This window comes from Triticum dicoccoides, chromosome 7B, assembly GCF_002162155.2.
Source record: "Triticum dicoccoides isolate Atlit2015 ecotype Zavitan chromosome 7B, WEW_v2.0, whole genome shotgun sequence".
Classification (NCBI taxonomy): Eukaryota; Viridiplantae; Streptophyta; class Magnoliopsida; order Poales; family Poaceae; genus Triticum; species Triticum dicoccoides.
The window spans coordinates 40,494,968-40,519,165 of NC_041393.1; the positions used below are offsets into that span (position 1 = coordinate 40,494,968).

Here is a 24,198-nt window from a genome sequence, read left to right on the forward strand (position 1 = left end):
ACATGAAAAGTGACATTACCTTTGTTGCAATCAATAACAGCCCCTGCAGTATTAAGGAAAGGTCTTCTAAGAATAATAGACATACTATCATCCTCAGGAATATCAAGAATAACAAAGTCCGTTAAAATAGTAACATTTGCTACCACAACAGGCACATCCTCACAAATATCGACAGGTATAGCAGTTGATTTATCAGCCATTTGCAAAGATATTTCAGTAGGTGTCAACTTATTCAAGTCAAGTCTGCGATATAAAGAGAGAGGCATAACACTAACACCGGCTCCAAGATCACACAAAGCAGTTTTAACATAATTTCTCTTAATGGAGCATGGTATAGTAGGTACTCCGGGATCTCCAAGTTTCTTTGGTAGTCCACCCTTAAAAGTATAATTAGCAAGCATGGTGGAAATTTCAGCTTCAGGTATCTTTCTTTTATTAGTAATAATATCCTTCATATACTTAGAATAAGGGTTTGTTTTGAGCACATCAGTTAATCGCATACGCAAAAAGATAGGTCTAATCATTTCAGCAAAGCGCTCAAAATCCTCATCATCCTTTTTCTTGGATGGTTTTGGAGGAAAAGGCATGGGTTTCTGAACCCATGGTTCCCTTTCTTTACCATGTTTCCTAGCAACAAAATCTCTTTTATCATAACGTTGATTCTTTGATTGTGGGTTATCAAGATCAACATCAGGTTCAACTTCTACATCATTATCATTACTAGGTTGAGAATCAACATGAAAATTATCATTAACTTTATCACTAGGTTCATGTTCATCACCTGATTGTGTTTCAGCATCAGAAATAGAAGTATCATTTGGATTCTCAGGTGGCTCAGCAATAGGTTCACTAGAAGTTTGCAAAGTCCTATCATTTTTCTTTTTCTTCTTTCTAGAAGAACTAGGTACATCAATATTATTTCTCTGAGAATCTTGCTCGATTCTCTTAGGGTGGCCTTCAGGATACAAAGGTTCCTGAGTCATTCTACCAGTTCTAGTAGCCACTCTAACATCATAATCATTTTTCTTACTATTCATTTCATTAAGCACTTCTTTCTAAGCTTTAAGTACTTGTTCTACTTGAGTGGTAACCATAGAAGCATGTTTGCTAACAAGTTTAAGTTCACCTCTAATATTAGCCATATAATCACTCTAGCATTTAATCATAAAGGTATTCTGTTTTAATTGTATACCAAAATAAGCATTAAAGTAATCTTGCTTAAACATAAAGTCATCAAACTCATCCAAGCACTGACTAGCAATTTTAGTAGGAGGGACTTCAGTTTTATCATATCTGTAGAGAGAATTTACCTTTACTACCTGTGTCAGGATGTCGGGAGGTTCTTCATTAAATAAGTAATTGAGATCATATACTTCTTCAACAGGCGGTAAATTAAGACCATGTACTTCTTCAATAGGAGGTAAATTCTTAACATCTTCAGCTTTAAACCTTTTTCTTTCATAGATTTCTTTGCCTCTTGCATATCTTCGGGACTGAGAAATAGGACACCTCTCTTCTTCGGAGTTGGTTTAGGAATAGGCTCAGTAATTGGCTCAGGAGATGGCTCGGGAGTTGGCTCAGGAGGTGCCCAATTATTTTCATTTGTCAACATATTATTCAATAGAATTTCAGCTTCATCCAGTGTTCTTTCCCTGAAAAGAGAACCAACACAACTATCCAGGTAATCTCTGGAAGCATCAGTTAGTCCATTATAAAAGATATCAAGTATTTCAGGTTTCTTAAGAGGATGATCAGGCAAAGCATTAAGTAACTTGAGAAGCCTCCCCCAAGCTTGTGGGAGACTCTCCTATTCAATTTGCACAAAATTATATATATCCCTCAAAGCAGCTTGTTTCTTATGAGCAGGGAAATATTTAGCAGAGAAGTAATAAACCATATCCTGTGGACTTTGCACACAACCAGGATCAAGAGAATTAAACCATATCTTAGCATCACCCTTTAATGAGAATGGAAATATTTTGAGTAAATAAAGGTAGCGCGATCTCTTATTGTTAGTAAACAGGGCAGCTATATCATCTAACTTACGAAGATGTGCCACAACAGTTTCAGATTCATAGCCATAAAAAGGATCGGATTCAACCAAAGTAATTATATCTGGATCAACAGAAAAATCATAATAATCCTGATCAGGAATACAGATAGGTGAAGTAGCCAAAGCAGGGTCGGGTCTCATCCTACCTCTAAAAGATTCTTTACTCCATATAAGTAGCAACCTATTACGTTCAAGACTATCCTGGCAAGCAAGAATAGCTTCAGTAGATTCAGCATTAAAAAGGTAACCCTCAGGAATAGCAGGCCTATTTTCATCATCACTAACATCATCGTGTTCAGTTTCAATAATTTCTCTTTCTCTAGACTTAGAAATTTGTTCATCTAGAAATTCACCAAGAGGCACAGTAGTATCAAGCATAGAAGTAGTTTCATCATAAGTATCATGCATAGCAGAAGTGGCATCATCAATAACATGCGACATATTGGAACGAATAGCAGAAGCAGGTTTAGGTGTCGCTAGCTTGTTTATAACAGAAGGTGAATCAAGTGCAGAGCTAGATGGCAGTTCCTTACCTCCCCTCGTAGTTGAGGGATAAATAGTTGTCTTAGCGTCTTTTAAGTTCTTCATAGTGTCCAGCAGATATAAATCCCAAGTGACTCAAAGAATAGAGCTATGCTCCCCGGCAATGGCGCCAGAAAAAGGTCTTGATAACCCACAAGTATAGGGGATTGCAACATTTTCCGAGGGTAGAGTATTCAACCCAAATTTATTGATTCGACACAAGGGGAGCCAAAGAATATTCTCAAGTATTAGCAGCTGAGTTGTCAATTCAACCACACCTGGAAACTTAGTATCTGCAGCAAAGTGTTTAGTAGCAAAGTAATATGATAGTGGTGGTAACAGTAACAAAAGTAAAGACAACAAAAGTAATGTTTTTGGTATTTTTGTAGTGATTGTAACAGTAACAACGGAAAAGTAAATAAGCGAGAACCAGTATATGGAAAACTCGTAGGCACCGGATCAATGATGGATAATTATGCCGGATGTGGTTCATCATGTAACAGTCATAACATAGGGTGACACAGAACTAGCTCTAGTTCATCAATGTAATGTAGGCATGTATTCCGAATATAGTCATACGTGCTTATGGAAAAGAACTTGCATGACATCTTTTGTCCTACCCTCCCGTGGCAGCGGGGTCCTATTGGAAACTAAGGGATATTAAGGCCTCCTTTTAATAGAGAACCAGAACAAAGCATTAGCACATAGTGAATACATGAACTCCTCAAACTATGGTCATCATCAGGAGTGGTCCCGATTATTGTCACTTCGGGGTTGCCGGATCATAACACATAGTAGGTGACTATAGACTTGCAAGATAGGATCAAGAACACACATATATTCATGAAAACATAATAGGTTCAGATCTGAAATCATGGCACTCGGGCCCTAGTGACAAGCATTAAGCATAGCAAAGTCATAGCAACATCAATCTCAGAACATAATAGATACTAGGGATCAAACCTTAACAAAACTAACTTGATTACATGATAAATCTCATCCAACCCATCACCGTCCAGCAAGCCTATGATGCAATTACTCACGCACGGCGGTGAGCATCATGAAATTGGTGATGGAGGATGGTTGATGATGACGACGTCGATGAATTCCCCTCTCCGGAGCCCCGAGCGGACTCCAGATCAGCCCTCCCGAGAGAGATTAGGGCTTGGCGGCGGCTCCGTATTGTAAAACGCGATGAAACTTTCTCTCCGATTTTTTTCTCCCCGAAAGCCAATATATGGAGTTGGAGTTGGCGTCGGAGCGCATCCAGGGGGCCCACGAGGTAGGGGGCGCGCCCACCCTCGTGGACAGGGTGTGGGCCCCCTGGTCTTCATCTTTGGCGAGGATTTTTTATTATTTATTACAAGATATTCCGTGGAGTTTCAGGTCATTCCGAGAACTTTTGTATTCTGCACATAAAACAACATCATGGCAATTCTGCTGAAAACAGCGTCAGTCCGGGTTAGTTCCATTCAAATCATACAAGTTAGAGTCCAAAACAAGGGCAAAAGTGTCTGGAAAAGTAGATATGACAGAGACGTATCATAACCCAACAGACACTTTCGGAGATACCCGTAGTGCACCTTTATAGTCACCTAGTTACGTTGCGACGTTTGGCACACCCAAAGCACTCCTACGGTAGCCGGGAGTTGCACAATCTCATGGTCTATGGAAATGATACTTGACATTTGGAAAAGCTCTAGCAAAACGAACTACACGATCTTTGTGCTATGCTTAGGATTGGGTCTTGTCCATCACATCATTCTCCTAATGATGTGATCCCGTTATCAATGACATCCAGTGTCCATAGTCAGGAAACCATGACTATTTGTTGATCAACGAGCTAGTTAACTAGAGGCTCACTAGGGACATATTGTGGTCTATGTATTCACACGTGTATTACGATTTCCGGATAACACAATTATAGCATGAATAACAGACAATTATCATGAACAAAGAAATATAATAATAACCATTTTATTATTGCCTCTAGGTCATATTTCCAACAGTCTCCCACTTGCACTAGAGTCAATAGTCTAGTTATATTGTGATGAATCGAACACCCATAGAGTTCTGGTGTTGATCATGTTTTGCTCTAGGGAGAGGTTTAGTCAACGGATCTGCTACATTCAGGTCCGTATGTACTTTACAAATATCTATATCTCCATCTTGAACATTTTCACGAATGGAGTTGAAGCGACGCTTGATGTGCCTGGTATTCTTGTGAAACCTGGGCTCCTTGGCAAGTGCAATAGCTCTAGTGTTGTCACAGAAGAGTGCGATCGGCCCCGACGCATTGGGTATGACTCCCAGGTCGGTGATGAACTCCTTCACCCAGATTGCTTCATGCGCTGCCTCCGAGGCTGCCATGTATTCTGCTTCACATGTAGATCCCGCCACAACGCTTTGCTTGCAATTGCACTAGCTTACTGCCCCACCGTTCAAAATATACACGTATCCGGTTTGTGACTTAGAGTCATCCAGATCTGTTTCGAAGCTAGCGTCGACGTAACCCTTTACGACGAGCTCTTCACCACCTCCAAAAACGAGAAACATATCCTTAGTCCTCTTCAGGTACTTCAAGATATTCTTGACCGCTGTCCAGTGTTCCTTGCCGGGATTACTTTGGTACTTTCCTACCAAACTTACGGCAAGGCTTACATCAGGTCTGGTACACAGCATGGCATACATAATAGACCCTATGGGTAAGGCATAGGGGATGACGCTCATCTCTTCTATATCTTCTGTCGTGGTCGGGCATTGAGCCGAGCTCAATCTTACACCTTGCAATACAGGCAAGAACCCTTTCTTGGACTGATCCATATTGAACTTCTTCAATATCTTATCAAGGTATGTGCTTTGTGAAAGACCTATGAGGCGTCTTGATCTATCCCTATAGATCTTGATGCCTAATATGTAAGCAGCTTCTCCAAGGTCCTTCATTGAAAAACACTTATTCAAGTAGGCCTTAATGTTGTCCAAAAGTTCTATATCATTTCCCATGAAAAGTATGTCATCCACATATAATATGAGAAATGCTACAGAGCTCCCACTCACTTTCTTGTAAACGCAGGCTTCTCCATAAGTCTGCATAAACCCAAACGCTTTGATCATCTCATCAAAGCGAATGATCCAACTCCGAGATGCTTGCACCAGCCCATAAATGGATCGCTGGAGCTTGCATACCTTGTTAGCATTCTTAGGATCGACAAAACCTTCGGGCTGCATCATATACAGTTCTTCCTTAAGATAGCCGTTAAGGAATGCCGTTTTGACGTCCATCTGCCATATCTCATAATCATAGTATGCGGCAATTGCTAACATGATTCGGACGGACTTTAGCTTCACTACGGGAGAGAAAGTCTCATCGTAGTCAACCCCTTGAACTTGTCGACAACCCTTAGCAACAAGTCGAGCTTTATAGATGGTAACATTACCATCCGCGTCCGTCTTCTTCTTAAAGATCCATTTGTTTTCTATCACTCGCCGATCATCGGGCAAGTCTGTCAAAGTCCATACTTTGTTTTCATACATGGATTCTATCTCGAATTGCATGGCTTCAAGCCATTTGTTGGAATCTGGGCCCGCCATCGCTTCTTCATAGTTCGAAGGTTCACCGTTGTCTAACAACATGATTTCCAAGACATGGTTGCCATACCACTCTGGTGTGGAACGTGTCCTTGTGGACCTACGAAGTTCAGTAGCAACTTGATCCGACGTACCTTGATCATCATCATTAATTTCCTCTCTAGTCGGTGTAGGCACCACAGGAACATCTTCCTGAGCTGCGCTACTTACCGGTTCAAGAGGTAGTACTTCATCAATTTCCACTTTCTTCCCACTTACTTCTCTCAAGAGAAACTCTTTCTCCAGAAAGGACCCGTTCTTGGCAACAAAGATCTTGCCTTCGGATCTAAGGTAGAAGGTATACCCAATGGTTTCCTTAGGGTATCCTATGAAGACGCATTTTTCCGACTTGGGTTCGAGCTTTTTAGGTTGAAGTTTCTTGACATAAGCATCGCATCCCCATACTTTTAGAAACTACAGCTTAGGTTTCTTCCCAAACCATAATTCATACGGTGTCGTCTCAACGGATTTAGACGGTGCCCTATTTAAATTGAATGTAGCTGTCTCTAGAGCGTATCCCCAAAAAGATAGCGGTAAACCGGTAAGAGACATCATAGATCGCACCATATCCAATAAAGTGCGATTACGACGTTCGGACACACCGTTACGCTGAGGTGTTCCAGGCGGCGTGAGTTGTGAAACGATTCCACATTTCCTTAAGTGCGTACCAAATTCGTGACTTAAATATTCTCCTCCATGATCTGATCATAAGAACTTTATCTTTCGGTCACGTTGATTTTCTACCTTATTCAGAAATTCCTTGAAATTTTCAATGGTCTCAGACTTGTGTTTCATCAAGTAGACATACCCATATCTACTCAAGTCATCAGTGAGAGTGAGAACATAACAATATCCTCCGCGAGCCTCAGCACTCATTGGACCGCACACATCAGTATGTATGATTTCCAATAAGTTGGTTGCTCGCTCCATTGTTCCGGAGAACGGAGTCTTGGTCATTTTGCCCATGAGGCATGGTTCGCATGTGTCAAATGATTCATAATCGAGAGACTCTAAAAGTCCATTAGCATGGAGCTTCTTCATGCGCTTGACACCAATGTGACCAAGGCGGTAGTGTCACAAGTATGTGGGACTATCGTTATCAACTTTACATCTTTTGGTATTCACACTATGAATATGTGTAACATCACGTTCGAGATTCATTAAGAATAAACCATTGACCATCGGGGCATGACCATAAAACATATCTCTCATATAAATAGAACAACCATTATTCTCGGATTTAAATGAGTAGCCATCTCGCATTAAATGAGATCCAGATACAATGTTCATGCTCAAAGCTGGCACTAAATAACAATTATTGAGGTTTAAAACTAATCCCGTAGGTAAATGTAGAGGTAGCGTGCCGACGGCGATCACATCGACCTTGGAACCATTCCCGACGCGCATCGTCACCTCATCCTTCGCCAGTCTCCGCTTATTCCGCAGCTCCAGCTTTGAGTTATAAATATGAGCAACTGCACCGGTATCAAATACCCAGGAGCTACTACAAGCACTAGTAAGGTACACATCAATTACATGTATATCACATATACCTTTAGTGTTGCTGGCCTTCTTGACCGCTAAGTATTTGGGGCAGTTCCGCTTCCAGTGACCCTTCCCTTTGCAATAAAAGCACTCAGTCTCAGGCTTTGGTCCATTCTTTGAATTCTTCCCGGCAGCTGGCTTACCGGGCGCGGCAACTTCCTTGCCGTCCTTCTTGAAGTTCTTCTTACCCTTGCCTTTCTTGAACTTAGTGGTTTTATTCACCATCAACACTTGATGTTCCTTTTTGATCTCTACCTCTGCTGATTTCAGCATTGAATATACTTCAGGAATGGTTTTTTCCATCCCCTGCATATTGAAGTTCATCAAAAAGATCTTGTAGCTCGGTGGAAGCGACTGAAGGATTCTGTCAATAACCGCGTCATCCGGGAGATTAACTCCCAGCTGAGTCAAGCGGTTGTGCAACCCAGACATTTTGAGTATGTGCTCACTGACATAACTATTTTCCTCCATCTTAGAGCTGAAGAACTTGTCGGAGACTTCATATCTCTCGACCCGGCATGAGCTTGGAAAACCATTTTCAGCTCTTCGAACATCTCATATGCTCCGTGTTGCTCAAAACGCTTTTGGAGCCCCGGTTCTAAGCTGTAAAGCATGCCGCACTAAACGAGAGAGTAATCATCAGCACGAGACTGCCAAGCGTTCATAACGTCTTGGTTCTCTGGGATGGGAGCTTCACCTAGCGGTGCTTCTAAGACATAATCTTTCTTTGCAGCTATGAGGATGATCCTCAGGTTCCGGACCCAGTCTGTATAGTTGCTGCCATCATCTTTCAGCTTGGTTTTCTCTAGGAACGCGTTGAAGTTGAGGTGGACATGAGCGTTGGCCATTTGATCTACAAGACATATTTGCAAAGGTTTTTAGAATAAGTTCATGATAATTAAGTTCATCTAATCAAATTATTTAATGAACTCCCACTCAGATTAGACATCCCTCTAGTCATCTAAGTGATACATGATCCGAGTCGACTAGGCCGTGTCTGATCATCACGTGAGACGGACTAGTCATCATCGGTGAACATCTCCATGTTGATCGTATCTTCCATACGACTCATGTTCGACCTTTCGGTCTCTTGTGTTCCGAGGCCATGTCTGTACATGCTAGGCTCGTCAAGTTAACCTAAGTGTTTTGCATGTGTAAATCTGTATTACACCCGTTGTATGTGAACGTTAGAATCTATCACACCCGATCATCACGTGGTGCTTCGGAACAACGAACTTTCGCAACGGCGCACAGTTAGGGGGAACACTTTCTTGAAATTATTATGAGGGATCATCTTATTTACTACCGTCATTCTAAGTAAACAAGATGCATAAACATAATAAACATCACATGCAATTAAACAGTGACATGATATGGCCAATATCATATAGCTCCTTTGATCTCCATCTTCGGGGCTCCATGATCATCTTCGTCACCGGCATGACACCATGATCTCCATCATCATGATCTCCATCATCGTGTCTCCATGAAGTTGCTCGCCAACTATTACTTCTACTACTATGCCTAACGGTTTAGCAATAAAGTAAAGTAATTACATGGTGTTAAATCATTGACACGCAGGTCATACAATAATTAAGACAACTCCTATGGCTCCTTCCGGTTATCATACTCATCGACATGCAAGTCGTGATTCCTATTACAAGAACATGATCTCATACATCACATATATATCATTCATCACAACTTTTGGCCATATCACATCACAAATCATATGCTGCAAAAACAAGTTAAACGTCCTCTAATTGTTGTTGCATGTTTTACGTGGCTGCAATAGGGTTCTAGCAAGACCATTTTCTTACCTACGTAAAAACCACAACGTGATTTGCCAACTTCTATTTACCCTTCATAAGGACGCTTTTCATCGAATCCTCTCCAACTAAAGTGGGAGAGACAGACACCCGCTAGCCACCTTATGCAACTAGTGCATGTCAGTCGGTGGAACCTGTCTCACGTAAGCGTACGTGTAAGGTTGGTCCGGGCCGCTTCATCCCACGATACCGCTGAAGCAAAATAAGACTAGTAGTGGCAAGAAAGTTGACAACATCTACGCCCACAACAAATTTGTGCTCTACTCGTGCAAAGAGAACTACGCGTAGACCTAGCTCATGATGCCACTGTTGGGGAACGTTGCAGAAAATAAAAAATTTCTACGCTTTCACCAAGATCAATCTATGAGTTCATCTAGCAACGAGAGAGAGGAGTGCATCTACATACCCTTGTAGATCGCGAGCGGAAGCGTTCAAGAGAACGGGGTTGAGGGAGTCGTACTCGTCGTGATCCAAATCACCGAAGATCCCAGTGCTGAACGGACAGGACCTCCGCATTCAACACACGTACGGTTGGGAAGACGTCTCCTGCTTCTTGATCCAGCAAGGGGGAAGGAGAGGTTGATGAAGATCCAGCAGCACGACGGCGTGATGGTGGATGCAGCAGCGATCTCGGCAGGGCTTCGCCAAGCTTCTGCGAGAGGGAGAGGTGTAGCAAGGGGAGAGGGAGGCGCCAAGAGCATGGGTGCGGCTTCCCTCCCTCCCCCCTCTTTATATAGGGCCCCTAGGGGGGCGTCCCTAGGAGATGGGATCTCCAAGGGGGGGGGGGAGGGGGAGGCCAGGGGGGTGGCTTGCCCCCCAAGCCAGGTGGAGGCGCCCCCACCCCTAGGGTTTCCCAACCCTAGGCACAGAGGGGCCCAAGGGGGGCGCACCAGCCCACCAGGGGCTAGTTCCCCTCCCACTTCAGCCCATGGGGTTTACATAAAATTTATTTTAAGTGTCAAACTCAAGCATTGGCTCCTTGGTTGACATTGTGGGTCCACATGTGCTCCATAAGATCATTGAGTAGTTGCGTGTGCATCTACTGATCTCGAAGATTCTGGTGTATCTGCAGAAAGCTCATCAGCTGAGTTGCATCTTGATCTTCCGGGATTTCAACTTGTTCTCCAGGTGCTTCAAAATCATGTGTTTGGGCTACACCATCACCCTCATCCTTGACAATCATATTGTGTAGAATAATACAACATGTCATCAGCTGCCACAAAGTTTTTGATTCCCACATCATTGCAGCGCTCTGCACAATTCCCCAAGGAGTCTGAAGCACACCGAATGCTCTCTTCACATCCTTCCTAGCCACTCCCTGCGTTGTTGCAAAGTGGCTCTATTTATTGCCATGCGGTTTAGAGATGGTCTTCACAAAGGCCGCCCGCCGAGAGCATCTCCAATAGAGGCGCAAAAATATCGAGGGCTAAAATAGTTTTACCGCGCTACTGTAGCACTTTTAGCGCGGCGCGGCCAACATTTGTTTTTCACATGCCCAAAAAAGAGCGCCCAAAAAAACACATAGTGCAAATTATGAAGCGTGCACGGTTTGTCGTCCAACATTTGCAGCATGCCATAGCGCTTTTAGGCGCGCGCGTTAAATTCTTTTGCGCACGCACTATTTTGCAGCATCTGCTAGAGCGTCTCCGGCGCCCAAAAAGGACGATTTTTAGCACGCGGAACAGATTTTGGGCGCCTGTTGGAGATGCTCTGAGCATAGATACCATCGGCAAGATAGTATCCCAATTTGTACTCTCAGCCGTTGATGGTGTAGTTGCATGGCGGTGATTCCCCATTGCAAAGCCTCCTGAACACCGGAGATCGTTGAAGCACGTTGATGTCATTGTGAGAACCCAACTTTCCAAAGAAAGCATGCCAAATTCAAAAGTCATGTGATGTCACCGCTTCTAGTATGATGGTGGCCTCTCTGGTGTGGCCTTGATACATTCACCGCAAACCTTTTGAATTATGCAAACCTTTAAAAGAGTCAATTAATTGGAGAATGTTAGCCTATCCTTATAATATACTCTCTCCGTCTAGGTGAGTAAGTCATCTTAGGTTGTGCACCGTGACCAAAGAGAAGGGGAATACGAGAGACCTTAATGTTTATTTGCTAATTAATAGCATTGCATGCAATGAACTAATCACTGCATGTCGTGTTTGGTAGTCTCAAGTCATTAAAAGCATGCACATCCTTCATTTCTTATTGGTTGATATGTCAAGAAACAAGAAACGAGGTAGAAGTTAATGCACCGCGCCTAAGTGTTTTAGAATTATTTGGTTTTCGTAAGATGATTTATACACCTAAACGGAGGGAGTAACTAATTGGAGGATGTTAGCCTAATTTGAGGCCGGCCGGTTTTCACCATGTTTGTGTGTGTCAAAACTTGATGAACACAACTTTAAAAGAGTCAATTAATTGGAGGATGTTAGCCTATCCTTATAATATAACTAACTGTTAATTAGGCACCAATTATTGTAACAACTATACGTATCATCTATGACTTATGAATTATGATTGCTTTCTTTCTTTGTATTGATTTCAGACAAATTGTATTTATTTTTCTCTGTTTATATGTATGGAAATCCTGAGCTTTCCACATTGCTCATCCCATACTCTACAACTGCAGGCTGGGCTAGACGGCTAGCTTCAAGCCGTGTGCAAAAGTGGGGTGGCGCCGATGGAACCAAACCTCTCCTGAAAGATAACTAGATCACCTAAGCATTATCTCTTCTTAAGCTTGCGTTGGTATTGATGATATCATATAGAGATAAGTATATTTTTCATCCTTAATTTCTTCAAAGTATAGAAATGGTCCTTCAACTCAAAACCATCAAACCTTAGTCCCTTTAACTTTTGAAACCGGATATGCTCAGTCCCTCATACCGCTTTGAGTGGTTTTGTTGACTATGTGGCATGGTTTTTCTTGCATTTTATCAAACGCATGTCATGCGCCCGCTATATTTTCGAACGGTGGCACCGAGGGCCGCACAGCAGGTCTACGGCGTGCCCTTCTTCGACACCGAGGCCATGCCCAGCAGCCCGCCCAACATCCTGGTGCCTCTGATGAGCGGTTTTGCGCAGCAGGCTAAAAGAAGAAGTGCTGCAGTTTGTGGCCGTCGCCGCTCGAGGGTCACCAGTGCGTCCTCGGGCGAGCGAAGGATGTCCATGGGCGACCTCGTGCACAACCCTACCGGCTGATGCGGATGAATCCACGTCCAGGTTCGACTCCGATAGCTCGTCTCCGTACACACTGTTGATCGAGGTTGCTCAAGGACATGGCGAGGTGCTTTTCAAGCTCCGGTTGTACGCGGCGGAGGCACGAGCTCCTCTCCGGGTGAGAGTCAAGGCGTTTTCCAATCCGGTGAAAATCCATCTAGTACGTAGCTAGTTAGTCTCCTCTCAATCGGTACAGCAGCTCTACTGTACGTGTGTATTTGTCTTCCGGTGGAACCCAAGCCAGCTTCGGTGCATACATGCCCATATACAATCTCGGTGGATACTGATGTGGCGGTCAAATCTGTGTGACATGGTGGTCAAACTTACGTGACATGGTGACAAGATACCAAGGTTCTGAAATATGTCGTGATACTGAAAGCTCTTTTGTGCTCTGCATGATAAAGATACCAAGGCAAGATTTGGCAGTAAAGAACAATCCCAGTAGACAAAAATAAAATCTCGAGGCTCCCTAAAATTCCACTATAGCTGTTAGTTTTATTAGATCCAGATAAGCAACAACACCGCCAAGGTTTAACTGCTAATCACAAATAGGGGTTTACAATCGCCTGCCGTCGTTTGACATCTTCTATTCCTTCGGTTCTGGGTTGCCGCCGGCTCCTGGTCCATTAAGAGCCAGTTCCTTCAGTTCTGGGTTGCGTTCAAATACATTTCTAGCACTGGAGTTTATGCTAACCAACTCTATCAACTGTTGAAGACATACTGGTTGAAGACATCCTTTGGGCACCATGAATTCAGAAACACTGCCTGGAGCTCTGTTAGTATTTCTCAAGTTGCTTCGTTGAGAAGACACCACTTGTTTCTCCATTGCACCTGCTGCCGCGTCTGAGTTTCCAGTGTCAATTTTTTTTTGAAACGGAGGCAAAAGATTCGCCTCATCGATTAATTAAGAAGAAAAGAATTGCCCAGTTAATTAACGGAAAACCGGACGAAAACCGATACATATAGATAACATACGGACTATTCGCTAAGAACCAAACTCCATAACCCCACGATCAACCCGACAAATACACATAACATGTAACAATCATGAACCCTCACACTTCTATGCCTCAAAGAAACCCCCAATAAAACCAAGGTTGCATATATTAAACGCCACCAAATCCACGAAGATGGAGGACAATGGGACTGAGTATCCTCCATTAAGCAGCCGCTGACGCCTTACCGATGACACCACTCTTCTTGCCTATGGTCCTGAGAGCCTTCTTCACCTTCTTTATTTTGCCCGTAGAAACCTCCTCCGCTAGGAGGCAAGCAATCGCCTTGCCAGACCCAGGAGAAGCTACCTCCAAGGAGGCGAGCAAGCGGCCAAGCTTTTTCAGAAAGACTACCTCGTCAATACGTGCCATCATAGCATCACGGTCAAAGATGGGCGACCGGATGGGCTTCGTCACCTCAGAATTAGGTGCCAAAGCACCTACCTCATCACCTGCAGACGCCACCTGGTCAACAACCTCAGGTGAGAGAGCAATAGTAGCAGCCAAACCTCCACACTCCACAAAGTCGGGCGTCTGAATGGGCTTCAACGACGGCGGAGAGGTCGCAATCCACATCACCAAGTTCCCTCCAAGCGGCCCCATCTCCTTAGGAAGCATCATCGAAATAGGCGAAGTAGGCTCCCCACAAACCTTCTGGAGCTCAGGCATAACCTGCAGCACCGGAGCCACAACCTCGACAACAACTTCACTCCCAGAAGTAATCGGCACGGCAGGCAACGGCAACCGACAGGATGTAGCACGAGGGGAGAGATCTCCATACATGCATGCTTCCCCATCGACAGAACCAACCTGAATCTCGGGCAGCAAGGACACATCGGGCACAACCCCAATCTGAAGCTCAGGCAGCAAAGACACATCCGACACCACCTCTAGTTTGGCGAGAGCGGCCTCCGCCCTCCCCAAAACATTCCCGGCTCGCACTAGGCAATCACGAAGCTCGGTGCGAAGCAGCTCGGTCTCCTCCGCCAACCCAACTTGCTTAGTCGAGATAGGTTGGAACTGCACATCTGTCATGGAGACATCATCGATGGATGCAGGTGATGGAGCAGGACATTGGAGTGGCGAAGCATGGGCATGCTTCTCAGCACGGCAGAAGCGGGCGATGTGGCCGGATCGAAGACAATCCGTGCATCGAATTGGATCCCTACAAGAGTATGCTCGGTGACCTCGACAGAGGCACCGAAAACACCTGTCCCTCAGCCACGCCGGAGGGGGACTCCGCACATTGACAACAAGGCGACGAAAAGCAGCAGGAGCCGAGCGGCGCCCTCTCGAGACGAGCTGCCAACCTCCCAAAGCATTCTCGCATGGAGCCATAGGAACTGTTGACGCCGCCACCCGGTCGAAACATCCTCGCCAATTTCCCCAGCCCGGACGCACCGGCGGCGCCTGAACGACGAGCCCTTCGCTCGCAACAGTGGCGAGAGGAGCTGAAGCTGCGTCCAGAGAAGCCGCCACTCCCCCCTCGCCATAGATGATGGAGCAACGGGAGACATGCGTTGAGCCGAGCACAGCCGAAGCCGGTCGAGAGACGGGATCCAGATCCGCCTGATCTGGATCGAGCGATAGGGAACCGATGGGGCTTGTCGCCGGTGGCTTCAGCAGGTGGTCGAAGGCGGCACCGGCAAAGCAGGCGGGGGTGACGGACGGCTGGGCCAAAGAGCTCGCCGCTGCAGCCGGAGCGGAAGCCGCTGCAGCCTTCGGGGAACGCGGGCGGGAGACCTGCCGGCCGCCGTTCTCCAACCGGAGCCGACAGGCCGGAGGCAGTGGCCGCGGGCGCGGGGTCGGAGGCGCTGGCAGTGTGGCCGTCGCCGGTGGGGTCTGGTGGAGGGGCGCGGGGGCCGCGACAAGGTGGACGGGGGCGGCGGGCGGTGAAGGTTGGTTGGTCGGCGCAGAGACGAGGCGCCCCTGCACGGCCGGGCCAGCCTTGCGTCCGGCGAGGAAGGCCGCGGCGAGCGCGGCGGCCAGAGCAGGGGCGGTGAGCGACGGGCCCGAAGCGGCCGACGATGACGGCGTAGCCGTCGCGGACATGGGGCCGTCGCGGACGCAGCTTCCCGCAGCTTCCACACGGGCTGCTCGGGCACAACGAGCAGCAAAGCTGGGACGGGCGGCGAGCGGACGGGGCGGAGCTTCCAGATCCGGGGCCGCCGGAGGCAGGGGAGGTTGGAGGAAGGAGATCAGCCCGGCAGCGGCGCCGCGCGGTCGCCCGTCGCGGGCGTGCTCATGTCGCCACACTCTTACTCGGATCCCTGCACCGGCATGGTGTGTCAAAATTTTAGACAGTCCGGTGATCCGTGTTGTTCAATAGTATTTGTTCACGCCATGCCAGCTTTGTTTAGTGCCAAAAAAACGTACAATCTTCCTTCTCTTCCTCTCTGAAGCTTCAGTTGCACAAGCCTCGTTCTTCTTTCTGAAGTTTTAGTTCAGGTAGCAGTAGCACGTCCATAGCAGCTGATGCTACTGGACAGTGAATGGAGCAGTTAAGTTACGCCCCTGAGGGGAGCGGAATCCCTACTTAAAATCTGGCCTATAACGTTTACTGGTGATGATTTCCCTACTTAAAATCTGGCCTATAACGTTTACTGGTGATGATTTCAATAAGCTAGCTTGGTTTATCAGGTTCAGACCACAGCGTGCGCCAATGCGCGAGTATCAACTACTACTACTAGTATAAGCTGATCTCACAAACCAAGTAACCAGAAAAGACTAACTTAACCCATTCAGAAATATGACACGATACCCTTTCAAAAAAAGGGACATGATACTGAAAGCTCTCCTGAGCTCTGCAATTATAAATAAGACACCACGGCAAGACTTGCGAGTAAAGAGCAATTAATCCCAGGTGGCAAAAACAAAATCTAGTGGCTCAATAAAAACCCACTATAGCTGTCAGTTTTAATAGATCCACACAAGCAACAACATTCCGAAAGGTTTAACTGCTAATCACAAATTTTGGGAATACAAAAGCTGGTAAAACCAGCCAGGGGTTTACAATCGCCTGCAGTTGTTTGACATCCTCCGCTTCTTCAGTTCTGAGCTGCCGCCACCGGTGGCTGCTGCTGAGCAGGAGGTGCTTGAGCCTGCTGCTGCCCTGCCGGCGGTGGTGCCGGCTGCTGGGATGAACTCCCGTGTTGCTGGTGCGCTGGGGGTGCCAGCATTGGCCGGTATGGCGGATACTGGGGTGGGTACGGCATGCGAGGCGGGGCCATGTAACCGCCGCCATATGGTGGGGGTGGGTAGTATGGAGGGTACTGAGCACCCTGGTAGTAAGGCGGCAGCGGCGGACGCATAGGATAGCCCTGTCCTGAGCTGCTTGACGCCTGAGCTTGCCCGGCATGCTGTGGCCCTGGCTTGCTGCCATCGCCCTCCTGCAACCTGACAACAGCGCCCATCCTCTGGGGGTCCATTGAAGGGTACATCCTCTGATCCACCGCTGGCGGTGGTGGGATGTTGAAGTAGCCCGTTCCTGGCGGTGCCACTTGCTGTTGTCCCTCCATCCCAGGTGGCTGAGGCTGGTCGCTGCTATGCTGCTGGGATATGACAGCCCTAGGGAGCAATCCTCCGTGGGATACATGGCCTTGCCTCCCAGCCTCATCATCATCTGGCCTTGGGGCTTGAGGCTTGCCCCACATGAGCTTCAGGCGCACACCCTTGATGACTAGCTTGTTAGCAAGCTCCTCTGCAGCACGCTCAGCGCCTTCTCTAGTTGTGTATGTCACAAATGCACAAGCACGCTGGATTACCATCCTGATGGATTCAATCTCACCATGTGCATAAAACTGATCCCTCAAATCCTGCTCACTGACTCGGTTATCAAGTCCACCAATGTAGAGGGTCCTTATAGTCTCATCATCTGGTGGTTGCAGAGATGGCATCTCACCTGCCTTACCCAAAAGCTTGAGAGCCACTGGGTCATTAACTCTGTATAAAGAGTAAGAAGGGAACATCAGAAACCAAACCAAAGATTTAAGTGAAGTGTGCACATCAAGATATTCACTCAAGAGTCTACAAAAAGGAGCAATTGATCTACAATATGTTACTGCTTGGTATAACGGAAGCTCAATTAGGGTGAGATACCATGTTAAATAGCTACAAGCTCATTTTTTATCTATGTTTAGACGGCTTTAAAGCTCAAATAAATGGATGTACAATAATTTTCTTCAGTTCATGCCTAAATTCATATTAGCCACATACAAGTTTAAAAGTTTATTAATCCTGCAGTCGCTCTTTCCATCAGAAAAAATGAAAGAGATTTGAGTTTAATGCTGCAATCACATGATACTCTAAACATAACTTCAAATTATAGGTCAAAACAACAGAGAAAGGGAGATTAATCTGCTTATTTGGATAAGTCGGCTAAGATCCAACTACAAGGCTACTAAAGGAGAATCATTTCATGATACTGATGGTTCTTGCCAGACACTCTAAAAGAACTACGCAATATTATGGACACATGAACTAGCAATATACCAATCCTTTATAATACTCAATGTAAATGCAGACAAGCAATGAGATTCAAGGACACATAATCTGTGGTTGCTGTGTGCGTTGAAGTTTTAAATCATATATGGTGATTATGAATAAACTACCTGTCAATGTGATACGGAAAAATTGTAGAGAACTAAAAGCATATACCTCAATTTCGTAGGCACAATAAAATCACATACCCATAGTAGCGATCTTTGATGTTCTGCTGGGATAACTCCCCTGTCTCAGGCATCTCGTGGCGATATGGGCACTCAGCGCCTCTTGTACATTCACCCCGCACATAGAAACTGCAAACATGAGCTCGGTTCCTCTTGTAATATGGTGAAGTCCTCTGAAGCTTCAGAATGGTATCATTTGGACGGGCCTTTCCATATGAAGAGTCATAATCTATGCCAGCTGCAGCCTGCATGCATATAAAGCATGAACTTCCATTTGGAGGGACTAATCATAGATTCAAGAGGCAGGCACAAGAAGTTGAGCATGGGTGACATAAGCAGTTAAATGGTACTCCCTCTGTAAACTAATATAAGAGCGTTTTTGCGGAGGGAGTACAAGGCATTATGGAAAATCAGAGTACAGTTAAAACATATTGTGATTATTATTTATCAATATACTTAAGGCTTTAAGCGCATCCATCTCACTAAGTTTTAGTAGATCATTGCAGGCCACGATGAAATTTGGTTTTTTAGTGTCATTCTATCCTATCATAAAACCAGTGATTATAGACATGCTCACTGCAGTAGATATGGAAGTTAAGTAGTGTTTAGCTATAAGCAAAATCACATCTAGTAAATGATGGCAGCAATATTGTGATGAAAAATAAAACATACCTTACGATCATGCTCTTCTGCAAAGTACTCACGGTTGACATCACTCCTTGGAATTGCATCATTCGAATTGATCGCGAGTGCAGTATCGCGGACCTGAACTGGCAGACCATATTCAAGGTCCAGAAGGCAGACCTGGCAGACGTTTTTCAACTTGCAGCACGTCTGGCAGATCTCTGTCTTCTTGTACCTTGCGTCCCGACCAGGTCTCCAACGGAAGACAGTAAAAGGACGCGCACAGATCTTGCATTCCTTGTCATATTCTGCTCTCAGCTGCCAACGCAAACAAGCAAACTAGTAAATAATCCGTCTTGCAAAGAACTAAAGCAATACGGAAAGGAGCAGTTCATAGAAACAACAAAAAGCTTTGATTGCAGATGTTTTCGCATCCATTGCATGTTAAATTGTACCCCTGCACCATCTGATTGATGCCTTCTTCTTCTGTTTGGCTATCTAGTTAACTTACTTAAATCTAATTTACCCATAGATAGATACAACCGCGGGGACAGGTAAACAACCGCACATGTAACCAAGCAGAGTAATTCACCCCGAGCTACCGATGGATATTTGGTAAAAATTTCTACAACGTGGCAACTACAACAGCAGAACCAATCTGCCCAATTCAGCCCAGAGCTATTGCTATCGATTTTATTTCATAAGGTAAAAATTCTAAAACGCGGTGAAGTTCTACAACACAAATCGAAGCGCACGCCAGCGAGACAGACGCCCAGCTTCGACTCCGATCTACTCCCCAGCGTACAGACAACAGCCGCGCCAAGCAGATCGCCGCGGCGCGCACAAAATCGCGCGCCGGCGACGCCGGCGCACCAGCAACCGAGCACGCGAATCGACAAGATAGGGTTAGGGTTTGGGGTGCGCGACGCGTACCATGCGGACGTAGGGGTTGTCGCCGAGGCACGACTCGCAGATGATGGGGAAGTCGGACCGCTCCCAGCCGTCGGCCTGCGCGTCCCGCAGCAGCCGGTGCGCCATCGCCGCCGCCGCCGCCGCCGATGCAGTCGCCGAGGGGCAGCGAGAGCGAGAAGAGAGCGCACGGGACGAGGCCTCGATTCGATTAGACGACCACGACGCGCTATCGGGCTCTCTCTTTCTCGTCTGACCTGGGTGGGTTGGCTGCCTTCCTGCCTCTATTTAAATGGGCCTGGGTCATCCGGGCCTTAGTCGGCTTCGGCAATGTGGGCCCGACCGGCATACGGATTGCCAAGGGCCCAGATATAGTCAGCCAATAGGGGGATTGGGTAGTTTGTTTAGCGGCCCACTTAATCCTCAAAAAAAAGTTTAACGGCCCACTAGAGAAAGTTAATTCGGCCGGCGGCTTGGGCGACCCGGCAGAGAGGTGTCGAGCTGCGGCGAGATGGGCGGCGGCGGCGGCGACGGGAGGAGCAAGGAGCTGGAGAGGCTGTGGGCGGAGAGGGACGAGCTGGACGCCCGCATACGGCTGCTGGAGTCGGAGCTCGAGACGAGCTCCGCTGCTCCTGCCTCTCCCGCGGGAGAGGACGCGGCGGCGGCGGGGGTGGGAGACGGCGGGTGCGTCGGCGGTGGCGGTGCGTGCCAGGCGCGCCCTGGGCTCGCGCATGCCGATTCCCTCCCGGCCGACATGATCTACCGGTACAGCCGCCACCTCCTCCTTCCGGACTTCGGAGTCGAAGGTTAGTCAGCTCTCAGCTCAACTCTGTCCCTGCTGGGCGCAGCTCGATGAACCTGCCCTCTGATGCCTTGCTGACGGCGTGGCAGGCCAGAGGAAGCTCTCCCGGTCATCGATTCTGGTGGTCGGCGCCGGAGGACTGGGCTCGCCCGTGGCGTTGTATCTGGCAGCTTGCGGTGTTGGTAATGCTCCTGCCTCTGTCCCTGTTGCTGCTGGACTGAAGCCGTGTGCAGGGTACTTCTTCTTGCTGTCACTGACGCATTGCTTTCCTGTAACCCGCTATCCTCCTAGGGGTCTTGGGCATTGTCGATGGTGATGATGTTGAGCTTAACAACCTTCATCGACAGGTATAAATAATTTGGGATTTGCTTTGCTCCTCTTATATTAATCTACCTTATGAATTATGTTGGCGATCATGCTATCCGTCTATCTGAGAAACAAATTTGAATGATAGAGTAGGCAAAATATTCTAATTCACTTGTCAGGTTGTTAGCTATCGAACTCGGTCACTTTGCTTGATAAAAGTGGACCTTTTGAACATAACTGCTCATCGAAAATATGGTTGTTATTTCAAGTATTTAACATAGACGGGGCATACTATTCCTCATATTAAACATTTGAATGTTGTCTTAGATAATCCACCAAGAAGCATACATTGGAAGATCGAAAGTGAAGTCAGCAGCTGATACTTGCCGTGCGTAAGATACTGTTCTTTCAACCATTCTTTGTATGGTTGTATCCCCTCTTTTTTGCAAATGTGGTTGTATCCCCTTTTGAGTAGTATTTATGGCAAAAGAAATGCTCTTGCAGATTTGAGGCTACTGTGTAACTAATTTCAGTTGTGCTATTGTGAAATCAGGATTAATTCATCTATTAAGGTGGTAGAACATCATCATACATTGAAGCCAAACAACGCTTTGGAGGTTGTGAGGAAGTATCCTTCAGTAATCTGATGTGATCAGCAAATGAACACTACATATATTTAAAAACAATGAGTACTCCTGTTTTCAGCACTAAATTATCACAGATATGACATAGTTGTTGATGCAACTGACAACCTTCCTACGCGGTACATGATCAGTGATTGTTGTGTATTGCTGAACAAGGTAACACATTTTGTTTTTGGCTTTTGTTAACAGTGGTGTTCTAAGTACTTCACAATGTAATCCTGATTGACTGTTGTGTTATGTTAGTGGTTAGCAAGCCTTCTGCCAGGCTGTTGGTTCTTATTTATTAGCTTGCACCACTATATTTATTTTTGTTTCATTTGCACTGGTTTTGGTTGATCAAATTCAGAACTGTTTTTTTATTCTTGCAGCCTCTTATATCTGGTGCAGCATTAGGTTTAGAAGGACAGGTAAAGTTGTTTCTTGCAAAAGATCTTGTATTTTTTAGTCCGACTTAGTATTTTTTTATTCATTTGGTGATGTCTTGAATAGTTGACTGTTTATCATCATAACGGAAGCCCATGCTACCGGTGTCTTTTCCCAAATCCACCACCAGTGGCAGCTTGCCAGAGATGCTCAGACAGCGGTGTTCTTGGGGTTGGTAAGTACTCTAGTAAATCATGCTTCATGGAATAACAACAGCACACTGCAGCAGTTGAAATATGAACTGTAGTTTTCACTGTAAACATTGTCCGGGTATGTATGCATACCCAAATTTCTGTTGCACAAACAATTAAAAACACAAATAATTAAGTTACTCATCAAACACTACACTGTTTCTAAATTAGGTTATTTATCGGGTGACTACAATGTTAGATTGTTTTTTGTATAACAATGCTTCCTTTTCTAGATAGAGCATGCATTTACTACTGTAATTGTAAATTATTTTATTTGGCAGCAAATAGGATGGGCTATGATGTGCTAATCATATGCAATATTGACTAAATATCTTCTTTTTTCATAACTAATTTCGTACTGTAGGCTCACTACTTTTTGTTTACTAGTTCCGGGAGTGATTGGCTGCCTGCAAGCCCTAGAGGCTATAAAGGTTGCAAGCGATGTTGGTGAACCTCTAAGTGGAAGAATGCTGCTCTTTGACGCACTATCTGCTCGTATTCGAATTGTATGTTACTCTACTTCTGAACATTTACTGCTTATGCGCCTGTAAATCTATTCATTTTCCCATACTGTGCTGCATACAGTGAGGTGTTACTTGCTACTTGTAATACCCGTTCCATATATTAGGAGTGTAACAAATACTCCCTCCATCCCAAATTAAGTGTCTCAACCTTAGTACAACTTTATACTCAAGTTAGTACAAAGTTGAGACACTTATTTTGGGACGGAGGGAGTACTAATTAGGAAGGAAATTTCACTTTTCCACCTGAGAGTCATCCATGAATATGTGCATTGTACTTCATGTGCATTTTGGACAAGGGACAATTAGACTTGTTGTCCAGTCCTCAGTGTACTCGCAAATTTTGAACATGATAAGTCTACTCTTATATTTATAGCTGCTGCAGCTCAAATAATGGGTACAACCGACATATACTGTCACCTCCAACTTAAATGTTTTTAGTATATTTTATCATGTAATCAAACTGCTAGTCATATTTATAATATGGCAAGTGGGGTATGTTCATCTGGCCAATCCTACTAACTGACTTCAGCCCTGAAAGTGGCAATTTAAACAATGTAGGTTTTTGTACCATATGTTACAAGTTGTAAGAGAATCAGTTGGATTGGGATATGCATAGTAGATTATGATCATTAAGCCTATTCTGCTGATCCCGCAAACTGTCATTAGCATTGTATGACCTTTTGAAGTTGTATCAATTGTTTGAGGATTGACTTGCACAGGACAAGTTCAAACCTGCCTACAATTTGTTACTTTATATTATGCTTGTTTCATACTAAACAAATTCTATATATTTCATTATCAAATCTGCATATTTCTGCAGGTTAAGATTCGAGGAAGCTCGCCTGCTTGTACCATTTGTGCAGAAAATTCAGTTTTCACGCAAGAAGATTTTCAGAAGTTTGATTATGAGACCTTCACACAATCCCCAATGTCTGACAAGGTATGTTCTCCCTCTGTATTGAGATTCTGGTTTGCTTTTAATACTTAAGGGTGCTTCAGAACACTGACTTCATAGTTTGTCTTTAATGCGATCGGCATTTTGTGTAAACAAAGGGAGCTATGAATTGCATGTTTCGACTATTTTCTTGTTACTCTAATCACATGTGAGTTACAGAGTAGAACTCTAATGCTAGCTTAGCACTTAGTGTTTAGCAAGTGTTATAGGAAATGCTCATGGCACTGCAAACCAACTGGGTTTCCCTACTTGGCAATTTTTTGGCTAATCCATTGTCCCATACACAAATGTGGAGTGATAGTCCAGTACAGATGTGCAGTGAAAGCATTTAACGAGCACCCTCTAGTAGCTCTACAATCTGA

General features: G+C 45.4%; 2 protein-coding genes across 2 annotated transcripts in view; one reads left to right on the forward strand and one right to left on the reverse strand.

Moving 5' to 3' along the window:
- Window positions 1-16,627: 16,627 nt before the first annotated feature.
- On the reverse strand, window positions 16,628-20,223 carry LOC119339905 (zinc finger CCCH domain-containing protein 40). The gene is made up of 4 exons (XM_037611803.1): window positions 20,016-20,223; window positions 19,131-19,400; window positions 18,480-18,703; window positions 16,628-17,733 (listed from the first exon to the last, which is right to left on the reverse strand). Exons 1-4 carry the CDS (start codon window positions 20,118-20,120, stop codon window positions 16,839-16,841), a joined length of 1,494 nt encoding a protein of 497 aa, XP_037467700.1. The 5' UTR covers window positions 20,121-20,223; the 3' UTR covers window positions 16,628-16,838.
- Window positions 20,224-20,449: 226 nt separating this feature from the next.
- Window positions 20,450-24,198, forward strand: part of LOC119340282 (adenylyltransferase and sulfurtransferase MOCS3-1-like) — a 5,151-nt gene continuing 1,402 nt past the window's right edge. The window contains exons 1-10 of the mRNA XM_037612178.1: window positions 20,450-20,797; window positions 20,883-20,975; window positions 21,085-21,140; window positions 21,427-21,491; window positions 21,653-21,727; window positions 21,821-21,899; window positions 22,112-22,150; window positions 22,233-22,341; window positions 22,745-22,863; window positions 23,702-23,821. Of these exons, the coding sequence (XP_037468075.1) occupies window positions 20,503-20,797; window positions 20,883-20,975; window positions 21,085-21,140; window positions 21,427-21,491; window positions 21,653-21,727; window positions 21,821-21,899; window positions 22,112-22,150; window positions 22,233-22,341; window positions 22,745-22,863; window positions 23,702-23,821 (1,050 nt within the window). The 5' untranslated portion in view covers window positions 20,450-20,502. The remainder of the gene's footprint in view (window positions 20,798-20,882; window positions 20,976-21,084; window positions 21,141-21,426; window positions 21,492-21,652; window positions 21,728-21,820; window positions 21,900-22,111; window positions 22,151-22,232; window positions 22,342-22,744; window positions 22,864-23,701; window positions 23,822-24,198) is intronic.